Source organism: Chiloscyllium punctatum, chromosome 33 (genome assembly GCF_047496795.1).
Source record: "Chiloscyllium punctatum isolate Juve2018m chromosome 33, sChiPun1.3, whole genome shotgun sequence".
Classification (NCBI taxonomy): Eukaryota; Metazoa; Chordata; class Chondrichthyes; order Orectolobiformes; family Hemiscylliidae; genus Chiloscyllium; species Chiloscyllium punctatum.
Window position 1 is genome coordinate 23,064,396 of NC_092771.1, and position 23,193 is coordinate 23,087,588.

Sequence of the window (23,193 nt, forward strand, 5' to 3'; positions counted from 1 at the left end):
TGGGCCAAATGGCCTGCTTCCACACTGGAAGGTTTCTATGAAAGGTGGGAACAGGTTGAGCATGATCTTCTAAGAGGGAATTCAATAGATAATTTATTTTTAATGGATGTGGGCATCATTGGCAAAACCAATCTTCCCTACCCTTCCCTTGAACTTTGTCTTCTGAAATGATGCAATGAAGAGTTATCTACATGGCTGTGAATCAGATCAATAAGTAGGGCCAATTTTCTTTCCCGATGGGATATTAATAAACGGCCAGCAATCGAAGCTTTCAATGTCACTGAAATTAGTGTTATACTCCAGGAGCATTTATTGACGTGAAGTTCAATCAGTGGTGACCTGCACCCCCGAAACATTATCATGTCTTTCTGGATCGCCAATCCAGTGACGTTATTGCTGTGCTGCTGAAAAGGAAACATTATGGAGAAGGAATAGAGGTTACAGTGGGCTCAATGGTCGTGATGCAAGTTGGTAAATTCTCTCCAGCTGACTAAACCCGAGCTGTATCAACAGGAACACGAGAGAATGTTCTGATTATATTTCGTACACACACTGTCAGTTCGATTCATACCAAATGACGCATACTTACTGAATATTTTGATTCAAATGGTAGATGCTGATTGATCTGAGTTGACAGTTGGGCTCTTTATTGAAAGTCATGAAATTTCAATCGTGGAAAACAAAAATGAGAAATAGCTTTCACTGACACAGCGTTTTGCAGAATCTCAAGATCTCTCGAAGTGAACCACAACTAAAGAGATACTTTTTGGAAGAGTGATCGCAGTTGGACTGTAAGCAATTAGTACACAGCAAGGTGGCACAAACATAATCATCAGTTAATCCGTTTTTAATGATGTTGATTGAGGGAAAAGTAATGAGCAGGACACTGAAGAAAGCAAGTGCAATTTCAGCATTTATTGCAAAAGGAACAGAGTATGAAAGTGTCACTGCAATTGTACCAGGTATTAGTGAGTTAAAAAAATCACAAAGCACCAGGTTATAGTCCAACAGGTTTAATTGGAAGCACGCTAGCTTTCGGAGCGAAACTCCTTCATCATTTGGTTGTGACCCACTACCACCTGATGAAGGCGCCTCACTCCCAAAGCTAGTGTGCTTCCAATTAAACCTGTTGGACTATAACCTGGTGCTGGGTGATTTTTAACTTTGTACACCCCAGTCCAACACCGGCATCTCCCAAGTCGTGAGGTATTAGTGAGATTGCATCCGTGGTGTCTGTACATTTTTTGGTCCTTTACTTGAAAAGGGATGTAGTTGTACCGGAGACCGTTCCAAAAAGGTTCACTGAATTAATTCCAGAGGTTGAAAAGTTTGTCTTTTGAAGAGAGATTGAGCAGTTTAGGCCTGTACTCTCTGGTGTTTGAATGAATGAGAGGAGATCTAGTTGAGGTGAATAAGATGCGACTGATAATGTAAGAGGGTGTTTCCTCCTCTGGCTCAATCTGGAGTGAGAAGCCACTGATGAAAAGTCATTGGATTTGAAACATTAGCTCTGCTTTCTTCCCATTGATTCTGCCAGGCCTGCTGAGTTTCTCCAGCCATTTCTGTTTTTAGGACAGACCCAATTTACTGCCCATTCAGTCTACGCTCATTCATCAGCAAAGAAATGGAAAAGGCCACCAGTGTTACCAAGCGACACCTGCTCAGTGTCGTGTAGTTTGGGTTCTGCCAGGGCCACTCAGCTGAATTCCAGGGGAGAGAGGAGAGTGTGGCGTCTAGGAGCCTGAGCAAAACTGGAGTCAGTGGGGAATCTGGGTAAACTCTCTGCTGGTTGGCGTCCTACCTGGCATATAGGACAACAGTTGTGGTTGTTGGAGGTCAATCATCTCAGCTCCAGGACGTCTCTGCAGGAGCTCCTCAGGGTAGTGTCCTAGGCCCAACTACCTTCAGCTGCTTATAGGACAGATGTTAGGGGTAGATTTTTTACTCAGCGGGTTGTGAGTTCATGGAATGCCCTGCCAGTAGCAGTGGTGGACTCTCCCTCTTTATGGTCATTTAAGCGGGCATTGGACAAGCATATGGAGGTTATTGGGCTAGTGTAGGTTAGGTAGGCTTCGGTGGGCGCAACATCGAGGGCCGAAGGGCCTGTACTGCGCTGTATTTTTCTATGTTCTATGCTTCATCATAAGATCAGACATAGGGTTGTGCACTGATGATTGCACAGTATTTGGCACCATTCACGACTCCTCAGACACTGAAATCCTCCTGTCCCATTTGACCCAGACCTGGACAATCTCTAGGTTTGGCCTGATACAGCAAGTAACTTTCAAGCCGCATGGTGCCAGGTAATGACCATATTCTAAACAACGGAATCTAACCACCACCCCTTTCACCCGAGTCTCCCATCATCAGCATCCTAGGGGTTACCATTGGCCAGAAACTGGACTGAACCAGCCGTATGACACGATGGCTGCAAGAGCAGGTCAGAGGCAAGTAACTCTACTCCTGACTCCCTAAAGCTTGTCTGTCATCCACAAAGCTCAAATCAGAATCCAGTGAAATACAAGGGATGAGTGTATCTCAAGAAGCTTGACGCCATCTACAGAAAAACATCCAACCTGATTTGTACCCCATCCAACACGATTCACTTCCTCCAACACTGATGCTCAGCAGTGCGTACTAAGATAACTCCACTGAAATAATTCATAAGTCCCCCTTTATTTACTTGTGGAGAATCTTTGCCACTGATCCAGCTCTCTCAGAGCGAACAGAACCTCCCCTGACACTCCTGTCCTTATAGGAGAAAGTGAGGACTGCAGATGCTGGAGATCAGAGTCGAGAGTGTGGTGCTGGAAAAGCACAGCAGGTCAGGCAGCACCTGAGGATGCTGTGCTTTTCCAGCACCACACTCTCGACTCCGTATGTCAGCCAGGGCTCTCTAATTAGTCCAGATTAACAACCCCCAATCAGGGAACTCATATTCTGCGAGGTCCACCTGGCTGACCTTGTTACAATTGCTCCATGGACAGGATACACGGCAATAATTCATCAAGAGTCCATTAAACAGCACCGTCCAAACCCCATGACCTTTACCATCGAGAAGGGCAGTCGATACGTGGAGACAACCCCACCTGCAAGTTCCTTCCAAGTCACATGGTCTCGAAACAATGTTATTTTCCCAGTTGCTGTCATTGGTCAAAATCGCGGAACTCTCTCAGAGCATTGTGGGTGTGCTGACATCCCCAAGTATTGCAACCATTCAACAAGCCAGCTCAGCGTCAACCTCTTCAGGTCAGTATAGAGTCATAGATATGTACAGCACAGATACAGACCCTTCGGTCCAACCCGTCCATGCCGACCAGATATCCCAACCCAATCTTGTCTCACTTGCCAGCACCCGGCCCATATCCCTCCAAACCCTTCCTATTCATATACCCATCCAAATGCCTTTCAAATGGTGCAATTGTGCCAGCCTCCACCACTCCCTCTGGCAGCTCATTTGGGTGGGTCATAAGTGCTCATCTAGCCAGTGATGCCCACACATCCCATGAACAAATCAGTTTAAAGGGTTTGTCGATGAGTGGCACCCTGTTGAGTGTCATTAATGACTCCTCAAAGTGGCTCAAGTCTGGTTGCAACAAGACCCAGACAACAGGCAGCTCAGGTTGATCAGTGGCAAGCAACATTCGCGCCACACAAGTGTCAGGCAATGGGTTCGTCCAACAGGAGAGAGTCTAACCATCTCCCCTTGACATTCAGTGATCTTATCCAATGATCCACACCTTGGAAGTTGTCATTGACTAGAAACTAACTGAATCAGCCCTTATAAACACAGTGGCTACAAGAGCAGATCAGAGGCTAGGAAGTTTACGGAATGTAACTCACTTCCTGACGCCCCAGAGTCTCTCCACCATCTACAAGGCACAAGTCCGGAGTGTGATGGGATACTCCCCACATGTCTGGATGGGTGCAGCTCCAACCACACTCGAGAAGCTTGACAGCATCTGGGACAAGACAGCAAATTTGATTAACATCCAACATCACCAACCCTACAGCCTCTACCATCCAGACCAGCAAGGACAGCAGGCATGTGGGAATGCAAGTCTCTGCAAGTTCTCCTCAGACTCATCCTGGCTTGAAAATATTTCACTCTTCCTTCATTGTCACTCTGTCATAAACTGAGAACTCCCTTTTTAATCAGCATTGAGGTTGCATGTGTACCATTCAGTAAGGCATCTCACAACCACCTCCTCAATAGGATGGGCAATAAATGTCCATCCAAACCCCATGACCTCTACCATCGAGGAGGGGAAGGGCAGTAGATACATGGGGACAACATCACTTGCCAGTGATGCTCATATGCTGTGAAAGAGTAAAATAAGGTATTACCATTCTCATAGTGCAACAGTCCTTCCAGACTGCCCCTATGACAGTGCAGCACTCCCTGTGTACAGAGAATGTGACGGTGCAATACTCCATCTGTACTGCCATCTGACAGTACAGCACTCCCTCTGCACTGCCCCTCCAACAGTGTAGATCCATACTGCCCCTCAGATATTATATGCCCCATGACATTGTAGCACTCCCTCCTCTGATAGCTCCCTCAATCATGGGTTGGAATATCAGCCAGTATCACACGCTCAAGTGTGACTTGAACTCATAAACTTTCACTCAAACACGAGGAAGCATCCCTGATTTGATTTCCTGACAGTTTGATATTGTGGCCCCCACCAGCAGGCTGGAATGTGCCAATATTACATGGAATAGAACATAGAGCAGCTGTCAGGTTAGACGTAGGTTGGGGACTACTTGTGACAAGTGCACTGTCTCTGTGCTGGGGATGGAACCATTTATATTTCTCAGGTTTGACCAACAAAAAAGTGAGAAAGTGAGCACTGCAGATAAAGGGCTTATGTCTGAAATGTCGATTCACCTGCGCCTCGGATGCTGCCTGACCGGTTGTGCTTTTCCAGCACCACACTCGGACAGTTGAGGCAGAGACACAGACACTTTGCAACTCTAATGCAAGCTGCTTTTTTTTTCCCCTCTTTGCAATGATAGAGAGCAGCGAGTGGCGATGAAAATTCAAGGCAGACTTTTCGACAGGAACTTTTAAAAGCTTCAGGGAGTAGCGATATTAACCAGGATCAACAAGGGGCAGCTGCTGCAGTTTTGGAACCGATACTTTTCGTACTTGAGTAGTTTTGGTCAAACCATTTCTGTGCTTGTCCATTTCGTCTCTAGGGAGTGTGAGGCTTCAATCTCGCCTTCCTGCTAGTCAAACTGAAGACTGTCATCACGTTCCTCAGCTCTGGAAATACACAGTCAGTCAACTGGGAAAGAGGAATTGCAACTCTGTAATCTGAGGTGTCACACTGGTTAGTTACGCTGTTGGTAATGGACCTGCTTAGAGGTGAGAGTGTAGTGCTGGAAAAGCACAGCAGGTCAGGCAGCATCCGAGGAGCAGGAGAATGGCCGGCTTCATCGCTGATTAGAGGGCATGGCAGCAATAACAGTGACTCACCTCCATGGTAGCTACCCTACCTCTGGACTAGGAGGGCTAGATTCAAGTCGCACCTGCTCCAGAGGTGATTCATAACATCTCTGAACAAGGATTTAAAAAGACACCTTTACAAGCCATTAGGGTCCACAGTCGTTTGTCATTTATACAAATGATTTGGATGAGAATATAGGAAACAGGGCTAGTAAGTTTGCAGATGACACCAAAATTGGTGGTGTAGTCGACAGTGAGGAAGGTTATCTAAGACCACAATGGGATCTTGGTCATTTGGGCCATAGGGCTGAAGTGTGGCAGATGGAGTTTAATTTAAATAAATGCGAGATGTTGCATTTTGGTAAGACGAACAAGGGCAGGACTTATACAATTAATGGTGGGGCCCTGAATACTGTTATAGAACATAGAGACCCAGAGGTTCAGGCACATAGTTCATTGAAATGTGCACCACAGGCAGACAGGGTGGTAAAGAAGGCTTTCAGCACACTTGCCTTCAGTGCTTGCATCATTGAGTAAAGGAATTGGAATGCCACGTTGCGGTTGTACAGAACATTGGTGAGGCCACCTTTGGAGGGAGATGGGCCAAAGGCAGGCAAATGGGACGAGTGTAGTTTGAGAAACTTGATCGGCATGGATGAGTTGGATCGAAGGGTCTGTTTCCGTGCTGCATGACTCTATGACCCAGTAATTACCACTGAGTTACCTGCAGCAGGTCCAACCCAGAAAAAGCCATCTAGCGACCCTGAGTTCTCATGTCACCACGTGGAACTTGGGAATGTGTTCTTAACAGATCAGTGTGTTTTTCTTCAGCCTGGTTCCCAGCAGCTTCTCGGGTGACATCTGTGACACTGGGCTCAACTCAGGTGTTTGAGCTGCAATATTACGAAATGAAACCTCGCGATTTTAGCATGCTGTCAGATTTGCAACTTGCAACTTTGCAAATGCAAATTGCACATAAGCTACAGCTTAACCGAATGACATTTTCCAACTGGGCTTTGCAGCTGCCCTATGGGAGCCTCAGTCACCGTTTTCAGAGCTACACTGCCACCTCTTGCTGTCTCCTTGTAACTGCAGAAGGAAAGAAAGCTGGCCGGATCTTAATAGGAACTGCCCTGCAGGGATTGACTGGGTGATGCCGGGAGACTGTTTCCTCTTGTGGTCATCCAGAATGAAGGGTCACAGTTTCAAAACCTAGGGATCTCCCACTTAGGACTTAGGAATATTTTTCTGTTGGAGGATTGTTAGTCTGTGGAATTCTTTTCCTCAGCCCCTGCATTGGCTGGGTCGTTCCCGGTTGAGGGACTGATTAAGTCGACAGAGGATTTGTGCGTGGTGGGGGTGAGGCAGGAAAATGGAGTAGAGACCACAATCAAATTGACCAAGAGCAGATCCATACGGCACTGCAGATGCGAGCGACTGAAACGTAACTTCCAACTTCGTACATTCTTGTCTGTGTGGAGTTAGAATTTAGGATTAGCTTCATTGCCTCATGTACTCACATGAGGAATCGGCACTCACGATGCCTAGGTACAGACTCTTACATCCACATTCTCAGGGAGAAAAGAATTAGAAAAATAAAGAAATAAAAAGTTTTCAGAATAACAGTCCTTCCAGCCCAGTCCACAATGGCACCTAACCTCCAGGCAACAGCAGCCCTGGTTCCATTCCGCACCGGGGCCTAATTCAAGGCCGCACTGAGCACTGACTCCATTCTGCACCTGGCCCTGCCTCTAGGCAGCACCAGCCCTGACTCCAGGCCGCACTGAGCCCTGACTCCAGGCCGCACTGAGCCCTGACTCCAGGCCGCACTGAGCCCTGACTCCAGGCCGCACTGAGCCCTGATTCCAGGCCGCACTGGGCCCTGACTCCAGGCCGCACCGGGCCCTGACTCCAGGCCGCACCGGGCCCTGACTCCAGGCTGCACCTTGAGACTATCGAGCTTGGGAGACTGATCTGGAATCATCTTGACGCCAAGTGTCCACGCTGAGGCCACGCCGGGTCGAGAGAGTGCCACGCCGGGCCACCAAGAGACCACCAGCACCACCAAACTGGACTGAGAACAGAGGGTCCTTTGAGGGGGAGGTGCGGAGAAGAAAAGGAGAGAAGGCCAGAAAATGATTGAGGAAACGAGGAGGAGGAGGAGGTGGGGGGGGGGGGTTGAGGAGACGAGAACGGTGACAAGTCTTGGGGGTGAAGGGGGTTAAGATTGAGTGGAGGAAGGGAGGGAAGGAAGAGAGCTAGAGGAGGGAGGGTAAGGAGATATGGGCGAGGAAATAGTAGAGGGAGAGAAAATGCAAACTGAGCATTTCTTTGACCTGAGGAGCGGATCAGACTCCTTTGCCAGTTCCAGGGAGAGTCATCAATGTCTTGTCGCAGAAAGTTAGCGATGGTTATACATTCAGGCCAGTGACTGGTTCCAGTTTAACCTCCCAAATAGGGATCTCACCATGGGACTGACAACCACATCCCAAACAGTGTGTTTGTGCTGTGTACAATGAGAGATGTTTTGAATGTATCAGACACATCTCTGTTTTAAATATGTGTTCCCCTTATTCTGTAGGAGAAAGTGAGGACTGCAGATGCTGGAGATCAGAGCTGAAAAATATGTTGCTGGAAAAGCGCAGCAGGTCAGGCAGCATCAAAGGAGCAGGAGAATCAATGGTTCGGGCATAAGCCCTGAAGAAGGGCTTATGCCCGAAACGTAGATTCTCCTGTTCCTTTGATGCTGCCTGACTTGCTGCGCTTTTCCAGCAACACATTTTTCACCCCTTATTCTGTAACTGTATACCCTTGTTTGAGATTCCCCTGTTAGTGGAAACAACTTCTCACATCGATCCCTTGGAATCTTGTATGCTTCAATAAGATCACCCCCCCACCCCCCACCCCCATTCTTCCAGACGGTAATGAATAAAGTTCTGACCAGTGAAGCTAATTTCGATAAATCATCCCATGAGTTAGCCAAGTGAATCTCTAACTTGCCTCCAATGACAAAATATTATGGAGTGTTCCTGCAACATATGGCTCCTCACAGCGCCAGAGACCCGAGTTCAATTCCCACCTCAGGCGACTGACTGTGTGGAGTTTGCACATTCTCCCCGTGTCTGCGTGGGTTTCCTCCAGGTGCTCCAGTTTCCTCCCACACTCCAAAGATGTGCAGGTCAGGTGAATTGGCCATGCTAAATTGCCCGTAGTATTAGGTTAGGGGTATGGGTGGGTTGCACTTCGGCGGGGCGGTGTGGACTTGTTGGGCCGAAGGGCCTGTTTCCACACTGTAAGTAATCTAAAAAAGAATGTAACTCAGAGCTGGTCATTGAGAGATGAGCAGATAGACAGCTGATATGTCAGGGCAATCTGGTGACAACCCAGAGAACGTGAGGACTGCAGATGCTGGAGATCAGAGTCAAAACGTTTCGAGCATAGGCTCTTTGTCATTTCAGATCAAGGTTATGCCCGAAACGTCGGCTCTCCTGGTCCTCGGATGCTGCCTGACCGGCTGAGCTTTTCCAGCACCACACTTTGAGGCAAAGTAACAAGCATGATTCCAAGTGCTTACATTTAGGAGTCCGGCTGAAATAACTCCACAGAGGCCAGTGTCCCATTACCAAGTCACCCCTTATGTACACGTGGAGAGACCTTGACTCTGGCACATCCTCATCAGAGTCAGCGCCCAGAGTGTAAGAACCCCTGACCCTCCTTTTAATTTTTTTCCCTTTTTTTTAAGCACGTCACGTCGGTATATGGTGACCGGAGGAGACCTTGTGAAATTGTTTCCATTGTCTGCTGAAACAGCTCCACAGGGGCCGGTATCCCATCACTAAGTCATTCTTCATTCACACGTGAAGAATCCTTGACCCTGACCCTCCTGTTTAGATCTGTCAGCCAGGGCTCCCTGATTGGACCAGATTAACAGCCCCAATCAGGGAACCCATATTCTATGAGGTCCACCTGGCTGACCTTGTTACAGTCACTGCACAGAGTATGGTCTGTTTGTAATGGGGATGTGGGTGCGGTCTGTTTGTAAAGGGGATGAGAGTGTGGTCTGTTTGTAATGGGGTGTGGGTGTGCACTGTTTGTATTAGAGATGTGGGTGTGGCCTGTTTGTAATAGAGCTATGGATGTGGCCTGTTTGTAATGGAGAGATGGGTGTGTGGCCTGTTTGTAATGGGGGTGTGGGTGTGCTCTGTTTGTAACGGGGGTGTAGGTGCGGTCTGTTTGTAATGGGATTGTGAGTGTGACCTGCTCTCACAGTAAGAAATATGTTTGGAAGGAAGGTTTAGTAAATAGAAGTAAGTCCATGAGAGTCAGGTGTGTTGTAGTTACCTGCACGATGTGCTTATTGATTGAATCTGTGGATGAGTGCCATGCCTCTAGGAATTCCCTGGCTGTTCTCTACTATTATAGGACAAGCCAAACAGAGAACAGCCAGGGAATTCCTAGAGGCATGGCACTCATCCACAGATTCAATCAATAAGCACATCGACCTGGACCCAATATACCGACCGCTGCAACGGACAGCTGGAACTGACAACCGGAAGCGGCAGATTCAAACCACTACAAATGGCGGAGGAAAGATCACAGAAGCGCTTCACAGGAGGCTCCCAAGCACTGGGGATGTCACCTAGACAGGGGACGAAACGTCTGCAACACAAATTCCCAGCTCGGCGAACAGAACCACAACAATAGTTTAATGTTTTCAAACATTTTTACATGAAAACAAAATGTGTAAGCATGAGAGCTCTTAGTGATTGCATTGATTTGCCTCTAAGAGAACATCGACAGAGTCCACTTCACAGAAGCTGAGAATTATTGAGAGCAACTCAAGTAGGGGTTGCACAGTGCTGCCTCACAGCACCGGGGACCCGGGTTCGATTCCAGCCTTGGACCACTGTCTGTGTGAAGTTTCCATGTTTTCCCTGTGTTGGGTTTCCTCCCACGGTCCAAAGATGTGCAGGTTAGGTGATTGGACTTGCTAAATGCAGGGTTACAGGGATGGAGTGAGTCTAGGTGGAGTGCTCTTTGGAAGGTTGGTGCAGACTGAATGACCTCCTCCTGCACTGTAGGGATTCTAAAACGTATTCATAACGTCATGTCGAAGTTAAGTATGAACGCCATTTGTCTTCCATTCCAGTGATGGTGAATGGTGGCTGTCTCCACTTCTCTGCTGATGCAATATCTAGGCCACTCTATCGTTCTGAAAGAGAAGTGGTTTTGTTTAGCTAGAATTTATCAACACTATTGGGGCTCATCCTCAATTCTGCTCCCTCATGCATTCGCCAAATGTCCAGAAGCAATCTGACCCCGTGATTTTGTCTCTTAACTAAAAACGAGTAGTTACCTAACACTGTCGATCAGGGTGTTCTGCATTAAACAAAAGCTTACTGTCTGGCTTGACAACTTCAGAAATCTTGAAAGCCATCAATTTATCCATATTGTTTCACAGTGACGTTTTTACATGGGCAATGTTTAGCAGGGTATTAGATTGTTCTGTGGTGAGAAAAGATTTGGTTTGAAGGACATAAAAACTAAGGTTGTGATCAAACATGTTTTATTCTGTTCCAGCTCAAATTGAAATTATCCCATGCAAGATCTGTGGAGATAAATCGTCAGGAATCCATTATGGCGTCATTACATGTGAAGGCTGCAAGGTAGGTAATAGCCCGCTGTTTGTGGAACATTGAGGAATTTGGGGAAAGTGTCGTGAAAAAATGTGGAGGGTCAGTGTTATGGAATTTCTTAGTGTTTTTGGTAAATCAGCGCAAAGAAGGAATTATCCATGCAAGAAAGCCTAGAATGGGGTGGCTGAGTGGTTAACGTCAACACCTCCCAGCGCCAGGGACCCAGGTTCGATTTCAGCCTTAGGCGACTGTCTCTGTGGAGCTTGCACGTTCTCCCTGTGTCTGCGTGGGTTTCCTCCAGGTGCTCGGGTCTCTTCCCACAGTCCAAAGACATTTGGGTTAGGTGGATTGGCCATGCTAAATTGTCCAGGGATTGCAGGCTAGGTGGTTTAACCAAGAGAAATACAGGGTGGGTCTGAGTGGGATGCTCTTTGGAGGGTTGGTATGGGCTGAATAGCCTGCTCCCCCGCTGTAGGAATTCTATGATTATTAAAGGGAATGTGACAGCATGAATGGAAAATTGTTTATGCAACATTTCACAGCCAAAGTGCTTTTGAAAAATGTCTAATTTTGATTTGGAGATGCCAGTGTTGGACTAGGGTGTACAAAGTTTAAAAATCACACAACACCAGTTTATGATCCAACAGGTTTAATTGGAAGCGCACTAGATTTTGGAGTTATTTTGACAACACGATAAACTGCAGTAGCTGGACATAACTTGGACACAGCAAGTTCCCACAAACAGGAATGGCATGACTGAGCAGATAATCTGTTTGACAGTAGGGGTTGGGAGATAAATGTTGATGATAACGGTGGAATTCAAAATGTAGGAAAGTTTTTGACACAGTGATTGTGACCCTATCACTGAGGCAGGAGACCTGTGCTCAAATCCCAGAGTTATGCAATACCATCTCCGAACAATTAGATATGGAAAATGTCCGAAGTTGTGTTTGTGTTGACCTAACTGATGTCTTCAAAATTGAGATAAGAGCAGTAAGCATGATTTTGGTTGGTTTGGGAGATGATTGAGGGCACAAATTAAACACAGCCATTAAAAGGTTTAAAAAAATTTAATTTGCGTGTGGAAGGCTTTCCCACACAGTTATAGTCATAGAGTAATACAGCATGGAAACAGACCCTTCAGCCCTAACTGGTCCATGCTGACCATGGTGTCCACTCGGCGAGTTCTAATAGCCCACGTTTGTTCCATAATCCTCTTAAACCCATCCCATCCATGTACCTATCCAAATGTTTTTTTAAATGTTGTTATTGTACCTGCCTCAACCACTTCCTCTGGCAGTGCAGTCCAGTCCATACTTGCACCACTCTCTGCGTGAAGATATTGCCCCTCAGGTCATAGTCCTGAAGGTTTACAGCACAGAAACGGACCCTTCGGTCCAACACGTCCATGCCGACCAGATATCCCAACCCAATCTAGTCGCACCTGCCCTATATCCCTCCAAACCCTTCCTATTCATATACCCATCCAAATGCCTCTTCAATGTTGTAATTGTACCAGCCTCCACCATTTCCTCTGGCAGCTCATTTCATACACGTACCACCCTCTGTGTGGAAAAGTTGCCCCTTCGGTCCCTTTTATATCTTTCCCCTCTCACCCTAAACCTATGCCCGTCTAGTTCTGGACTCCACTACCCCAGGAAAAAGACTTTGTCTGTTTACCCTATCCATGTCCCTCATGATCTTATAAACCTCTATAAGGTCACCCCTCAGCCTCCAACACTCCAGGGAAAACAGCCGCAGCCTATTCAACCTGTCCCGACTGCTCAAATCCTCCAACCCTGGCAACATCCTTGTAATTAGTTGCATTGTTTTGGAACTTATAAGTCTTTCCTAAATCTTTTCCCTCTCACCTTGGAACTTATAGGTCTTGCCTAAATCTTTTCCCTCTCACCTTAAACCCATGCCCTCTAGTTTTCAATTCCCATCCCTGAGCAACATACCTGCATTCAACCTATCTATGCTCCTCATGATTTTTTACACCTCAATAAGGTCACCCCTCATTCTTGTTGAAGCAGACACCAGCATAGGTTTACAGACAATGGGCCATGTCTGATGAGGCAATTGAAATAGTGGTCAGGAAATGCCCCAGGTTGTTGTGAATGCAGACTTCCGTTAAGCATTTGATAAAATCTCTCATAGCAGGCTATTAGCTCAACGTGAAGTTCATGAACTGTAAGGCAGATTATCTTTCTGCTTAGAATATTGACAATTCCTTGTGAACTAAGAGTATCAGGTGATGGGGACAAAGGCAGAGCAAGTTGCAGATCAGTCATGATGACATTGAATGACACAACAGGTTGGTACAATGCACCCATATACAGTAAAGGAGCAACTCACTGCAGAAGCTGGAATCTGAACTGAAAACACCAAATGCCAGAGATCACAGTGGATCAGGCAGCGTCCATGGAGAGAGAGCAAACTAACATTTCTAAACATTAGCTTGCTTTCTCTCCATGGATGCTGCCCTGACCCAATATACAATTTTGTTTTTACAAAGGAGATTCTTATAAAAGAAACATTAAAGTTGTGAGACTGAGGGCTGGGATGAGTCGAGTTTAATTGTGGAGAAGACACTTCCATGGATTCGATGGGTTGGCCTCTGTAACATTCTATGAACTGCATGAAGCACGTAATTTCAAAACGTTTAAATCAGAAGTGCTTTGCTTAAATTCAGTCGGTTAAAAATTCCTACTTCCCTTTGTTACTTATTTTGTTCAGATCAGTAAATTGATTCAAAATGCTAAATTAATGTGAACAAATTCAAATTATCAGTAAGGTATGTTTGCAATTTTCAGAGCATGTTTTTAAATACAAAATTGATTGTAAACCGGTTTTGTGTCATTAGTTCACAAACCGTTCAGACATCAGCTTTGTTTGTCAAAACCCCAATATTCATCAAAGGTGCTACCACATAGTCTCCCATCAGACTCTGCATCAACTCGACAGTCTTCCTGGTAAAGGTTGGGGAACCAATCCTACTGCTTAATGACAAATGTCTGCAGCTATTAATCTCTCCGATATCCTTAAAAACAAAAAAGGAGCAAGAGTAGGCTATTCGACGTTTTGAACCTGCTATGTCATTCAGTATGATCATGGCTGATCCTCCAACTCAATAGTCTGTTGTTTTTCCCCGTGCCCTTTGATCCCTTTACCCCAGAGAACAATATCTAGTTTCTTATCGAAAATATTCAATGTTTTGGCCTCTACCGCGCTCTAGTTCCGAGAATTCCGGACTTATCACTCTCTCTGGGTGCAGACGCGCCTCCTCATTTCAGTCTTTGTTGGTCTATCCCAAGTCCTGAGACTGTGACCCCTGGTTCTGGGCTCCCTGATCTTTGGAAATACCGTTCCTGCATTTACCCTGTCCAGTCATAAAGTTATAGAGATGTACAGCACAGAAGTAAACCCTTCAGTCCGAGTTGTCTGTGCCAACCAGATATCCTAAAACGATCTAGCCCCATTTGCCAGCAGTTGACCCATATCCCTCTAAACCCTTCCCAGTCATTTACCTTTTCAAATGCCTCTTAAATGTTGTAATTGTACCAGCCTTCACCACTTCACTGGTAGTGCATTCCATATCCGCACCACCCTGTGTGAAAAAGTTGCCCTCTAGGTCCCTTTTAAATCTTGCACCTCTCACCTCAAACCTATGCCCTTTAGTTCTGAATTCCCCTCAGCTGGGGAAGAGGCCTTGTCTATTTACCCTATCCATACCCCTCATGATTTTGTAAACCTCTATAAGGTCACCCCTCAGCCTTTGCATGCCAGGGAAAACAGTCCCAGCCTATTCAGCCTCTCCCTTTAGCTCAAGCCCTCAACCTTGGTAACATCCTTGTAAATCTTTTCTGAAACCTTTCAGGTTTCACAACACCTTCCCTATTAGAACTCGGTAGATTTCTATGAGATTCCCCCCCCTTCCTTTTTCTAAACTTCGGTGAGTATCGACTAAACCCTTCTGTAAGATTAGTTCACCCAGTGTATGCCCAGAAGAGGGTGCTTGACAGGTCAGGAAAACAAAATTACTGGTAAATGACATTACTTTTCTATGATGTGGTGGTGCTGGTGTTGGACTGGGGGTGGGCAAAGTTAAAAAATCACACAACACCAGGTTATAGTCCATTTATTTGGAAGCACTAGCTTTCAGAGCACTGGTTCTTCAGGTAGCTGTGGAATTTATGGTCCTGCTCTAGAAACTACCTGACGAAGGAGCAGCGCTCCGAAAGCTAGTGCTTCCAAATAAACCTATTGGACTATAACCTGTTGTTGTGTGATTTTTAACATTATTTTTTCTAGCTCAACTGCATTGAGCATGGTGTGCAATAAAAATTATCCGAGGCCCCTTTGTAGTTGGGACAAGTAAATAAAGTCTGAAGTAAGAAGGAATAGTAACCTACCAATGCAATTCTCTTCAATTGCTCATTCTTTGATATGCATTATATTTTGGGCACAAGATCAATTTGTCACTGATTTACAATGGCACAATGTTGCCTCACAGCACCAGGGTCCCAGGTTCGATTCCAGCCTCGGGCGGCTGTCTGTGTGGAGTTTGCACATTCTCCCCGGGTCTGCGTGGGTTCCCTCTGGGTGCTCCAGTTTCCTCCCACAGTCCAAAGATGTGCAGGTCAGGGTGGATTGGCCATGACCGTGTCAGGTGCATTAGTCAGGGGTAAAGATAGGAGCAAGTGAAGTCTGCAGATGCTGGAGATCAGAGTCAAGAGTGTTTTGCTGGAAAAGCACAGCAGGTCAGGCAGCATCCCAGGAGAATCGACGTTTTGGGCTGGAGCCCTTCATCAGCAATAAATTAGGGATAAACATTGGGCAGGGAAATGGATCTGGTGGGTTACTCTTCGGAGGGTCGGTGTGGATTTGTTGGGCCGAAGGGCCTGTTTCCATACTGTAGGGAATCTAATTTAATCTAATATTTGTGCTGAGAGTTCATCTGTGGTTCAAGAATGGAGTGAAAGCAAAAGGACATTCAAACAATTTCAACAAGTGCTTAACAGTGATTGCACTTCCCTGTGGACTGGGAGAGCATATCTCTCTCTGACTGGGACAGCTTCCATTGTGAGATTGAAACTGGAAACCACTCCAATGTAATCCACTTGAGCAGAATATTAATGACTACCCGTAGAAACCCAAATAAATAATCAAGAGGGAGGCCAGATGATGTTCTGGAGCTGGACTGACTGAATAAAAGTGTAATCTAATTTTTCAACTCTGTTCCCACTCTTTTGTCTTGTTTATTAAACCACATTTCTCTGATCTTTGTGAAAGTTATGTCAAAGTAAAGTTTGCAAAGCCAGTTTAACTGTGCTGCTTATATGAACTGTAAGCACTGTTTTACAAGGCTTGGCTCCAAAATCAGTTCAGTTCAAAATCAGTCACCGCGGCTTGGAATTTCTCGGCTAGTATGAACCGTAATCGGGCAACTGACTGACTTACTCTTTAATTAACCTTGCATGCTTCTAAATGCAACTATTTTTAATGGACACAAATTGAAAAGACACTTTATCTCTGAGCTTAGTGGGAGCGAATTTGTTTCTTATACCGTCATATAATCACAGAGATCAAATCCTACCACAGTAGGGCGGCATGGTAACTCACTGTTAGCACTGCTACCTCACAGCACCAGGTTCAATTCCACCCTCGGGTGACTGTCTGTGTGGAGTTGGCATGTTCTCCCCGTGTCGACATGAGTCTCCTCCGGGTGCTCTGGTTACCTCCCACAGTCCAAAAGATGTGCAGGTTAGGTGGATTGACCATGGGAAATGCAGGGATACAGAGATAGGGTGGAGTCTGGGATTGGATGGGATGCTGCTCGGTGGGTCAGCACAAGGCTGAGTGGCCTGGGACTCTCTGGTTCTATAATGTGACCATCCTGAGACAGTCAACCATCTTTTAAGCCACTGGAAGTGTTGAAAATAGGAGTAGGCCACTTGGCCCTTTGAGCTTCCTCCGCCCACTAATGGCTGATCATCCCACTCAATAACGTGTATCGGTCGTGCTGCTATAACGCACGTTTTGTTAACGCAAATTCGCTAGGAAGCAATTGACGAATTGGGGACATTGTTTCCAAAGTGCGAACTTTTAAAACGTGCGTTGGCGGTAACGCGAGTACATCGCCAACACTTTAAGCATTGTTTCTAAAGCACGATTTTTCTATAACGCAGGGTTGTACAGGAACTAGATGAGCATGGCGTTCTAGATGAGCGAACTGTACACAATTTTCTTGCATATCCTTTGATCCCTTTAGCCCTAAGGGCTACATCCAACTCCTTCCAATACAGTGTTTTAGCCTTGACTGCTTTCTGTGGCAGAGTATTCCACAGTCTCACCACTGTCTGGGTGAAGCACTTTCTCCACATCTCAGTCCTGAAGTTTTTTACCCTGCACCATTTGATAGTGAGCTCTGGTCGACAGAGGGCTGATCGATGACCTGTTTCGCACCTGGCTCTTGAATCCTCTCGGTGTGGTGAGGACTGTGCACCAATGCTGAGAGTCTCACATCCATCCAGAACAAGGTAGAGAAGGTACCTTCACTGAGACTCTCCAGAACCGAGCAGAATGGGTCCATCTCACCCTCGCTGCCGCAGCCCCTTCCAACATGCCAGCTCACTGAGGAGGAGGCACCCAGAGACCACTCACTCTACACGGGCTGTCCCTGAACCTCCACTGAGACTCGACTTCCCTCGTTACTATTGACCCACCTTTGAATCCAGCTGATATGGATTATCACAGCATCCATTTGGACAAATCCTGAAATACCAAACGTTAGCAATAAAACCATACAATAACATTGTTTTCAATTTGATTTGATTTGATTTATTATTGTCACATGTATCTAGGTACAGTGAAAAGTTTTGTTTGTGTGCAGTACAGACAGATTGCCCCATACAAAGTGCATCAGGGTAATAGAACAGAGCGAGGAAAACAATGTTACAGCTCAGAGAAGGTGCACAGAGTGAGGTCAACATTAAATGGGAAATTTGAGAGGTCCAATCAGAAGTCTGAAAACAGCAGGAAGAAGGTGTTCTTGAATCTGTTGGTCCATGTGTTTAAGCTTTTGTATCCCCTGCCTGACAGAATAGGGTTGGAAGAGATTATAACCGGGGTGGGAGGGGTCTTGATGATGATGGCTGTGGGAAGTGTAGATGGAGACACTGGATGGAAGGTTGGCTTCTATGATGGACTGGGCTGTGTTCACAACTCTCTGCACTTTCTTATGATCCTGGTCAGAGCATTGGCCGTACTAAGCTGTGATATGCAGAGAAAACTGTACTCGCCCTTCTACACCCGCCTCAGTGCTGGTTTTCTGGGGGCCTCTGCCAAATCGTCTCTGATGATGTGCCATCCCAGCGGATGGTGGTAGGCTGCTGCTTTTCACTGGCAGAGGCTGGGCCAGATGACCCTTGGAGGGCTCCCTCGAGCAGCTTTGAGGGCCTGGCATTGGGACTGCACTGTCCCTGTCGGGGGAAAGCAGTGATCTGTAGTGGCTGTCTGACCAGCGAAAGCAACGTGCAGTGGAATAGGGACGTGCTGAAGTCGGACGGGGGCCCTGCAAGCCCAGAGCAATCCCCATGGCCTGCTGGAGTGCCCATTATTGGGTGTGCTGTGAGATTGAGCTGAGATTTGCGGCTACGAAACGTTCAAGGGTTTCCATTGGCAACAAGCATGGATCTCATAACTTCTGTCTGAGCTTCCAAAATGGAAGTTGAGGCATCGGCACTGCTATGGAATTGCCCATCTTTTCCCGGCTGTTACGAATGAGCTTCAAACTCTGAACCAGTCCCTGAGGTAAATTGGAGCCAATTCCGCATGAAGTGGCGTTGCCCTCTGCTATGGTCTTGGCAGCTACTCAGTTCGGGCCAATTAGAGAAAAGCAACAGAGGCTGACTTGAGAGTGACACCTAAATTCCACAAAAGAACAATTTATTTTTCAAAGAAAGCAAGTGACTGAATTGGTGATCAGTTATAGAGTCATAGAGTTATACAGCATGGAAATAGGCCCTTCGGCCCACACTGGTCCATGCTGACCATGGTGCCCACACAGCTAGTCCAATTACCTGCATTTGGTCTATATCCCTTGAAACCCTTCCCATCCATGTACCTGGCTAAATGTTTTTTAAATGTTGCTATTGTACCTGCCTCAACTTCCTCTGGTAGCCCATTCCATATACGCACCACTCTCTGTATGAAGAGGTTGCCCCTCAGGTCTTTCCTAAGTCTTTTTTCCCCTTCCTGTGGGCAGCACGGTGGCACAGTGGTTAGCACTGCTGCCTCTCAGCGCCAGAGACCCGGGTTCAATTCCTGCCTCAGGCGACTGACTGACTGTGTGGAGTTTGCACATTCTCCCCGTGTCTGCGTGGGTTTCCTCCGGGTGCTCCGGTTTCCTCCCACAGTCCAAAAATGTGCAGGTTAGGTGAATTGGTCAGGCTAAGTTGCCTGTAGTGTTAGGTGAAGGGGTAAATGTAGGGGTATGGGTGGGTTGTGCTTCGGCGGGTCGGTGTGGACTTGTTGGGCCGAAGGGCCTGTTTCCACACTGTAAGTAATCTAATCTGTGGGGCGGCACAATGGCTCGGTGGTTAGCACTGCTACCTCACAGCGCTAGAGACCCAGGTTCAAATCCACCTGTGTGTGGAGTTTTCACATTCTCCCCGTGTCTGCATGGGTTTCCTCCGGGTGCTCTGGTTTCTTCCCACACTCCAAAAGATGTGCAGGTTAGGGTGGATTGGCCACGCTAAATTGCCCATAGTGTTAGGCGCATCAGTCAGAGGGAAATGGGTCTGGGTGGATTGCTCTTCGGAGGGTCGGTGTGGACTTGTTGGGCCAAAGGACCTGTTTCCACACTAGGGGAATCTAATCTAACCTAAAAAAAGACTTTGAGGCACATTGATGTAAAATGATGAACCGTGCACCATACAAATAGAAGGAGAAAAACATAGATAGTGGCCAGGTATCAGAACCCACTGACCATCACAGGATGTTGCAGCTCAGAATGAGGCCAATCGATCCATCACATCTGTCAGCTCCAAGGTATAGACTTCACCTGGTGAAGGAGCAGCGCTTCGAAAGCTTGCGATTTTAAAGAAACCTGTTGGACCGTAAACTGGTGGCGTGTGGTCTTCGAGCTCTGAGGAAGAATAACTCAGCTGGTTCCACTCTTTCACCAAGATGGCGGCGGCAAAGTAGGAAGTGTTCGGGCTCCGGGACCGTCTGTTTCTGTGCAGAACGAGACAGGATAGGTGCAGGGAGGATGTTCCCGATGGTGGGTGAGTCCAGAACCAGGGGTCACAGTCTGAGGATAGAGGGTGAACCCTTTAGGACAGAGATGAGGAGACATTTCTTCACCCAGAGAGTGGCGAGCCTGTGGGATTCATTACCACAGAAAGTAGCTGGTATCAAAACATTGAATGTATTCAAGAGATAGCACTTGGGGCAAATGGGATCAAAGGTTATGGGGAGAAAGCAGGATTAGGCTATTGAGTTGGACGATTAGCTATGATGGTGATGAATGGTGGAGCAGGGCCGAATGGTTTCCTCCTATCTTCTATGTTTCTAGAAGGCCTGCCGCATCTTTCTTTTTAAAAATTATCATTTTCTAACATCAAAACTCATCTTACCTGCTTTTGGTGGCTGTGGTGGAGAATGTGTTGTGGATCCGGCCATTCCTCGTGGTCATTACGGCCATCTCCTTGGGGGGGGGGGGGGGAGAGGGGTCCTGCCACATGTGGGCTGCATCTGTGACGATGAGGTCCAGGTCCGGGATTCCAATGGCCCAGAATTTCTTACAGCACCTGCTGCACCATCTTCAGCGTCATGGTGGGTCCATGTCCAGGATTCCAATGGTCCGGAATTTCTGGCTTCGGTGTCGGGTTCCTTCAGCCTCAGGAGCCCTGAAGCTCGGAATTGAACTAAGATGGGCCTTGTCTATATGTTGTCTTTTTAAAAAAAATATATAAGTTGTTATGAAAACAGCGCTGGAGTGTGGCGACTTAAACACTTTTCACTTTTCACTTAAACATTTTGTAAAGAAAACAAGTGCCAATAAATTACTATTCCATTTTCCCTTCAGCCTTGCGACTCTTTTTGTGCTGCAGATAATTAGCCAGTTTCTTATTTTTTTGAAAGCTCCCATTGAAACGGCCTCCACTTCACTTCCAGATTCTAACCACAGACTGCTTCTTGAGTTTAATACTGTAAATCATTGTTCACTGATGCACCAACCTTCTGATATTGGAAACACCTTCTCCCTGGCAACGTTTTTTGATTCATTTTTGGGATGTGAGCATCGCTATCTATGGCCCGTCCCTAGTTGCCCCTTGAGAAGGTGGTTGTGAGCTGCCATCTTGAACCGCTGCAGTCCACCTGTTGTGGGCAGACCCACAATGCCCTGAGGGAGGGAATGCCAGGATTTTGACCCAGCGACCGTGGAGTTCAGGTGCGTGGTTCTCAGAACGTGGAGTCACAGTCGGGCATTGAGTATCGAAGTTGAGAAGTTATGCTGCAGTTGTGCAGGACGTTGGTGAGGCCGCACTTGGAGTATTGTGTTCAGTTTTGGTCACCTTGCTATAGAAAGGATGTTATTAAACTGGAGAGAGTACAGAATAAATTTATAAGGGCGTTGCCAGGACTGAATGGTCCGAGTTATAAGGTGAAGTTGGACAAGGTAGGACATTTTTTCTTTCGAGCATAGGAGACTGAGGTGGGATCTTATAGAAGTGGATAAGATCATGAGAGGCATGGATAGGGTGAATGCACTCAGTCTTTTTCTTAGGGTTGGGGAATTGAGGTCTAGAGGGCATCAGTTTAAGGATAGAGGGAAAAGAATAAAAGGGAACCTGAGGGACAACATTTTTACACAGAGGGTGGTACACATAAGGAATGAGCTGCAGGCAGAATGGTTGAGGCGGGTGCATTAACAACATTTTAAGGGCATTTGGACAAATACATGGATAGGAAAGGGTTAGAAGGATATGGGGCCAAGTGCAGAGAAATTGGGTTAGCGTGGACAGACATTTTGGTCTTAGCGAGTTTTGATTAGATTTGTAGCTCAGGTTGAGTTCTGGCTGTAGGTTTGCTCGCTGAGCTGGAAGGTTCATTTCCAGACATTTCGTCACCCAACTAGATAACATCTTCAGTGGGCCTCAGGTGAAGCAGTGTACATGATTCCTGCTTTCAATTGATATGTTTGGGTTGGTGATGTCATTTCCTGTGGTGATGTCATTTCCTGGGTGATGTCATTTCCTGTTCTTTCTCTCAGGGGGTAGTAGATGGGGTCTAACTCCCTGTGTTTGTTGATAGAGTTCCAGTTGGAATGCCACGCTTCTAGGATTTCTCATGCATGTCTCTGTTTGGCTTGTCCTAAGATGGATGGATTGTCCCAGTCGAAGGACTCTATGACAATGAAGGCGATATACTTCCAAGTCAGCCCAGATCTCTTGATTTCAAAATCTTCCATCAAATTACTTCTTCTTAATTCTCTTCTCCCTGAGGAGATCAGTCTGGGATTCTGAATCAACCCTCACAGCTGAGGTGCCACTTCCCTCGGACCACTTGCGTGAATCTTTTCTGTAGCCTTGCTATTGCCTTTACGTCATCCTTAATGTGTGGTACTCAGGACTAAAGACCCTGTTTCTCCCCCACCACGGTGCAAACACTCTATGAATATGACTGTGGACTCCTTAAAACCGACCTGTTTGACCAAACATCTGCACTTCCATCTTTGTGTGGTTTGGTGTTCATTTTTACTTGGCTGCTCTTTGATTGGAACATCTTAGTGACTATTACACTAACGGTATGATATAGATACAAGTTAGTATCATGGAATTTTACATTACTGAAGGAGGCCATTTGACCCAGCATGTCTGTACCAGCTCCTGAAAGCTCCTACCCAGCTAGCTCAACTCTCCAACTCAACCTCAGTGGCCCTCTAACTTCACCAGTTTCAAATATATATCCATCTCTCTTTTGAAACCTCCTAAAATTGTTTGGGCCTGCCATTTTAACAGTGTCTTCAAGCCCAGGCTGTACCCAGTGTCCCTTACTCTTTGGCGTGTCTTGGATCTGTCATGTGCTGAGAGGGAG

At 46.5% G+C, this 23,193-nt stretch overlaps 1 protein-coding gene across 2 annotated transcripts in view; it reads left to right on the forward strand.

The window, feature by feature from the left end:
- LOC140458481 (nuclear receptor ROR-alpha A) overlaps positions 1 to 23,193 on the forward strand; it is a 915,004-nt gene that overhangs the window by 819,272 nt on the left and 72,539 nt on the right. For both annotated transcript variants that reach the window (XM_072553141.1, XM_072553142.1), the window contains one exon: positions 11,033 to 11,118. In XM_072553141.1, the coding sequence (XP_072409242.1) occupies positions 11,033 to 11,118 (86 nt within the window). The remainder of the gene's footprint in view (positions 1 to 11,032; positions 11,119 to 23,193) is intronic.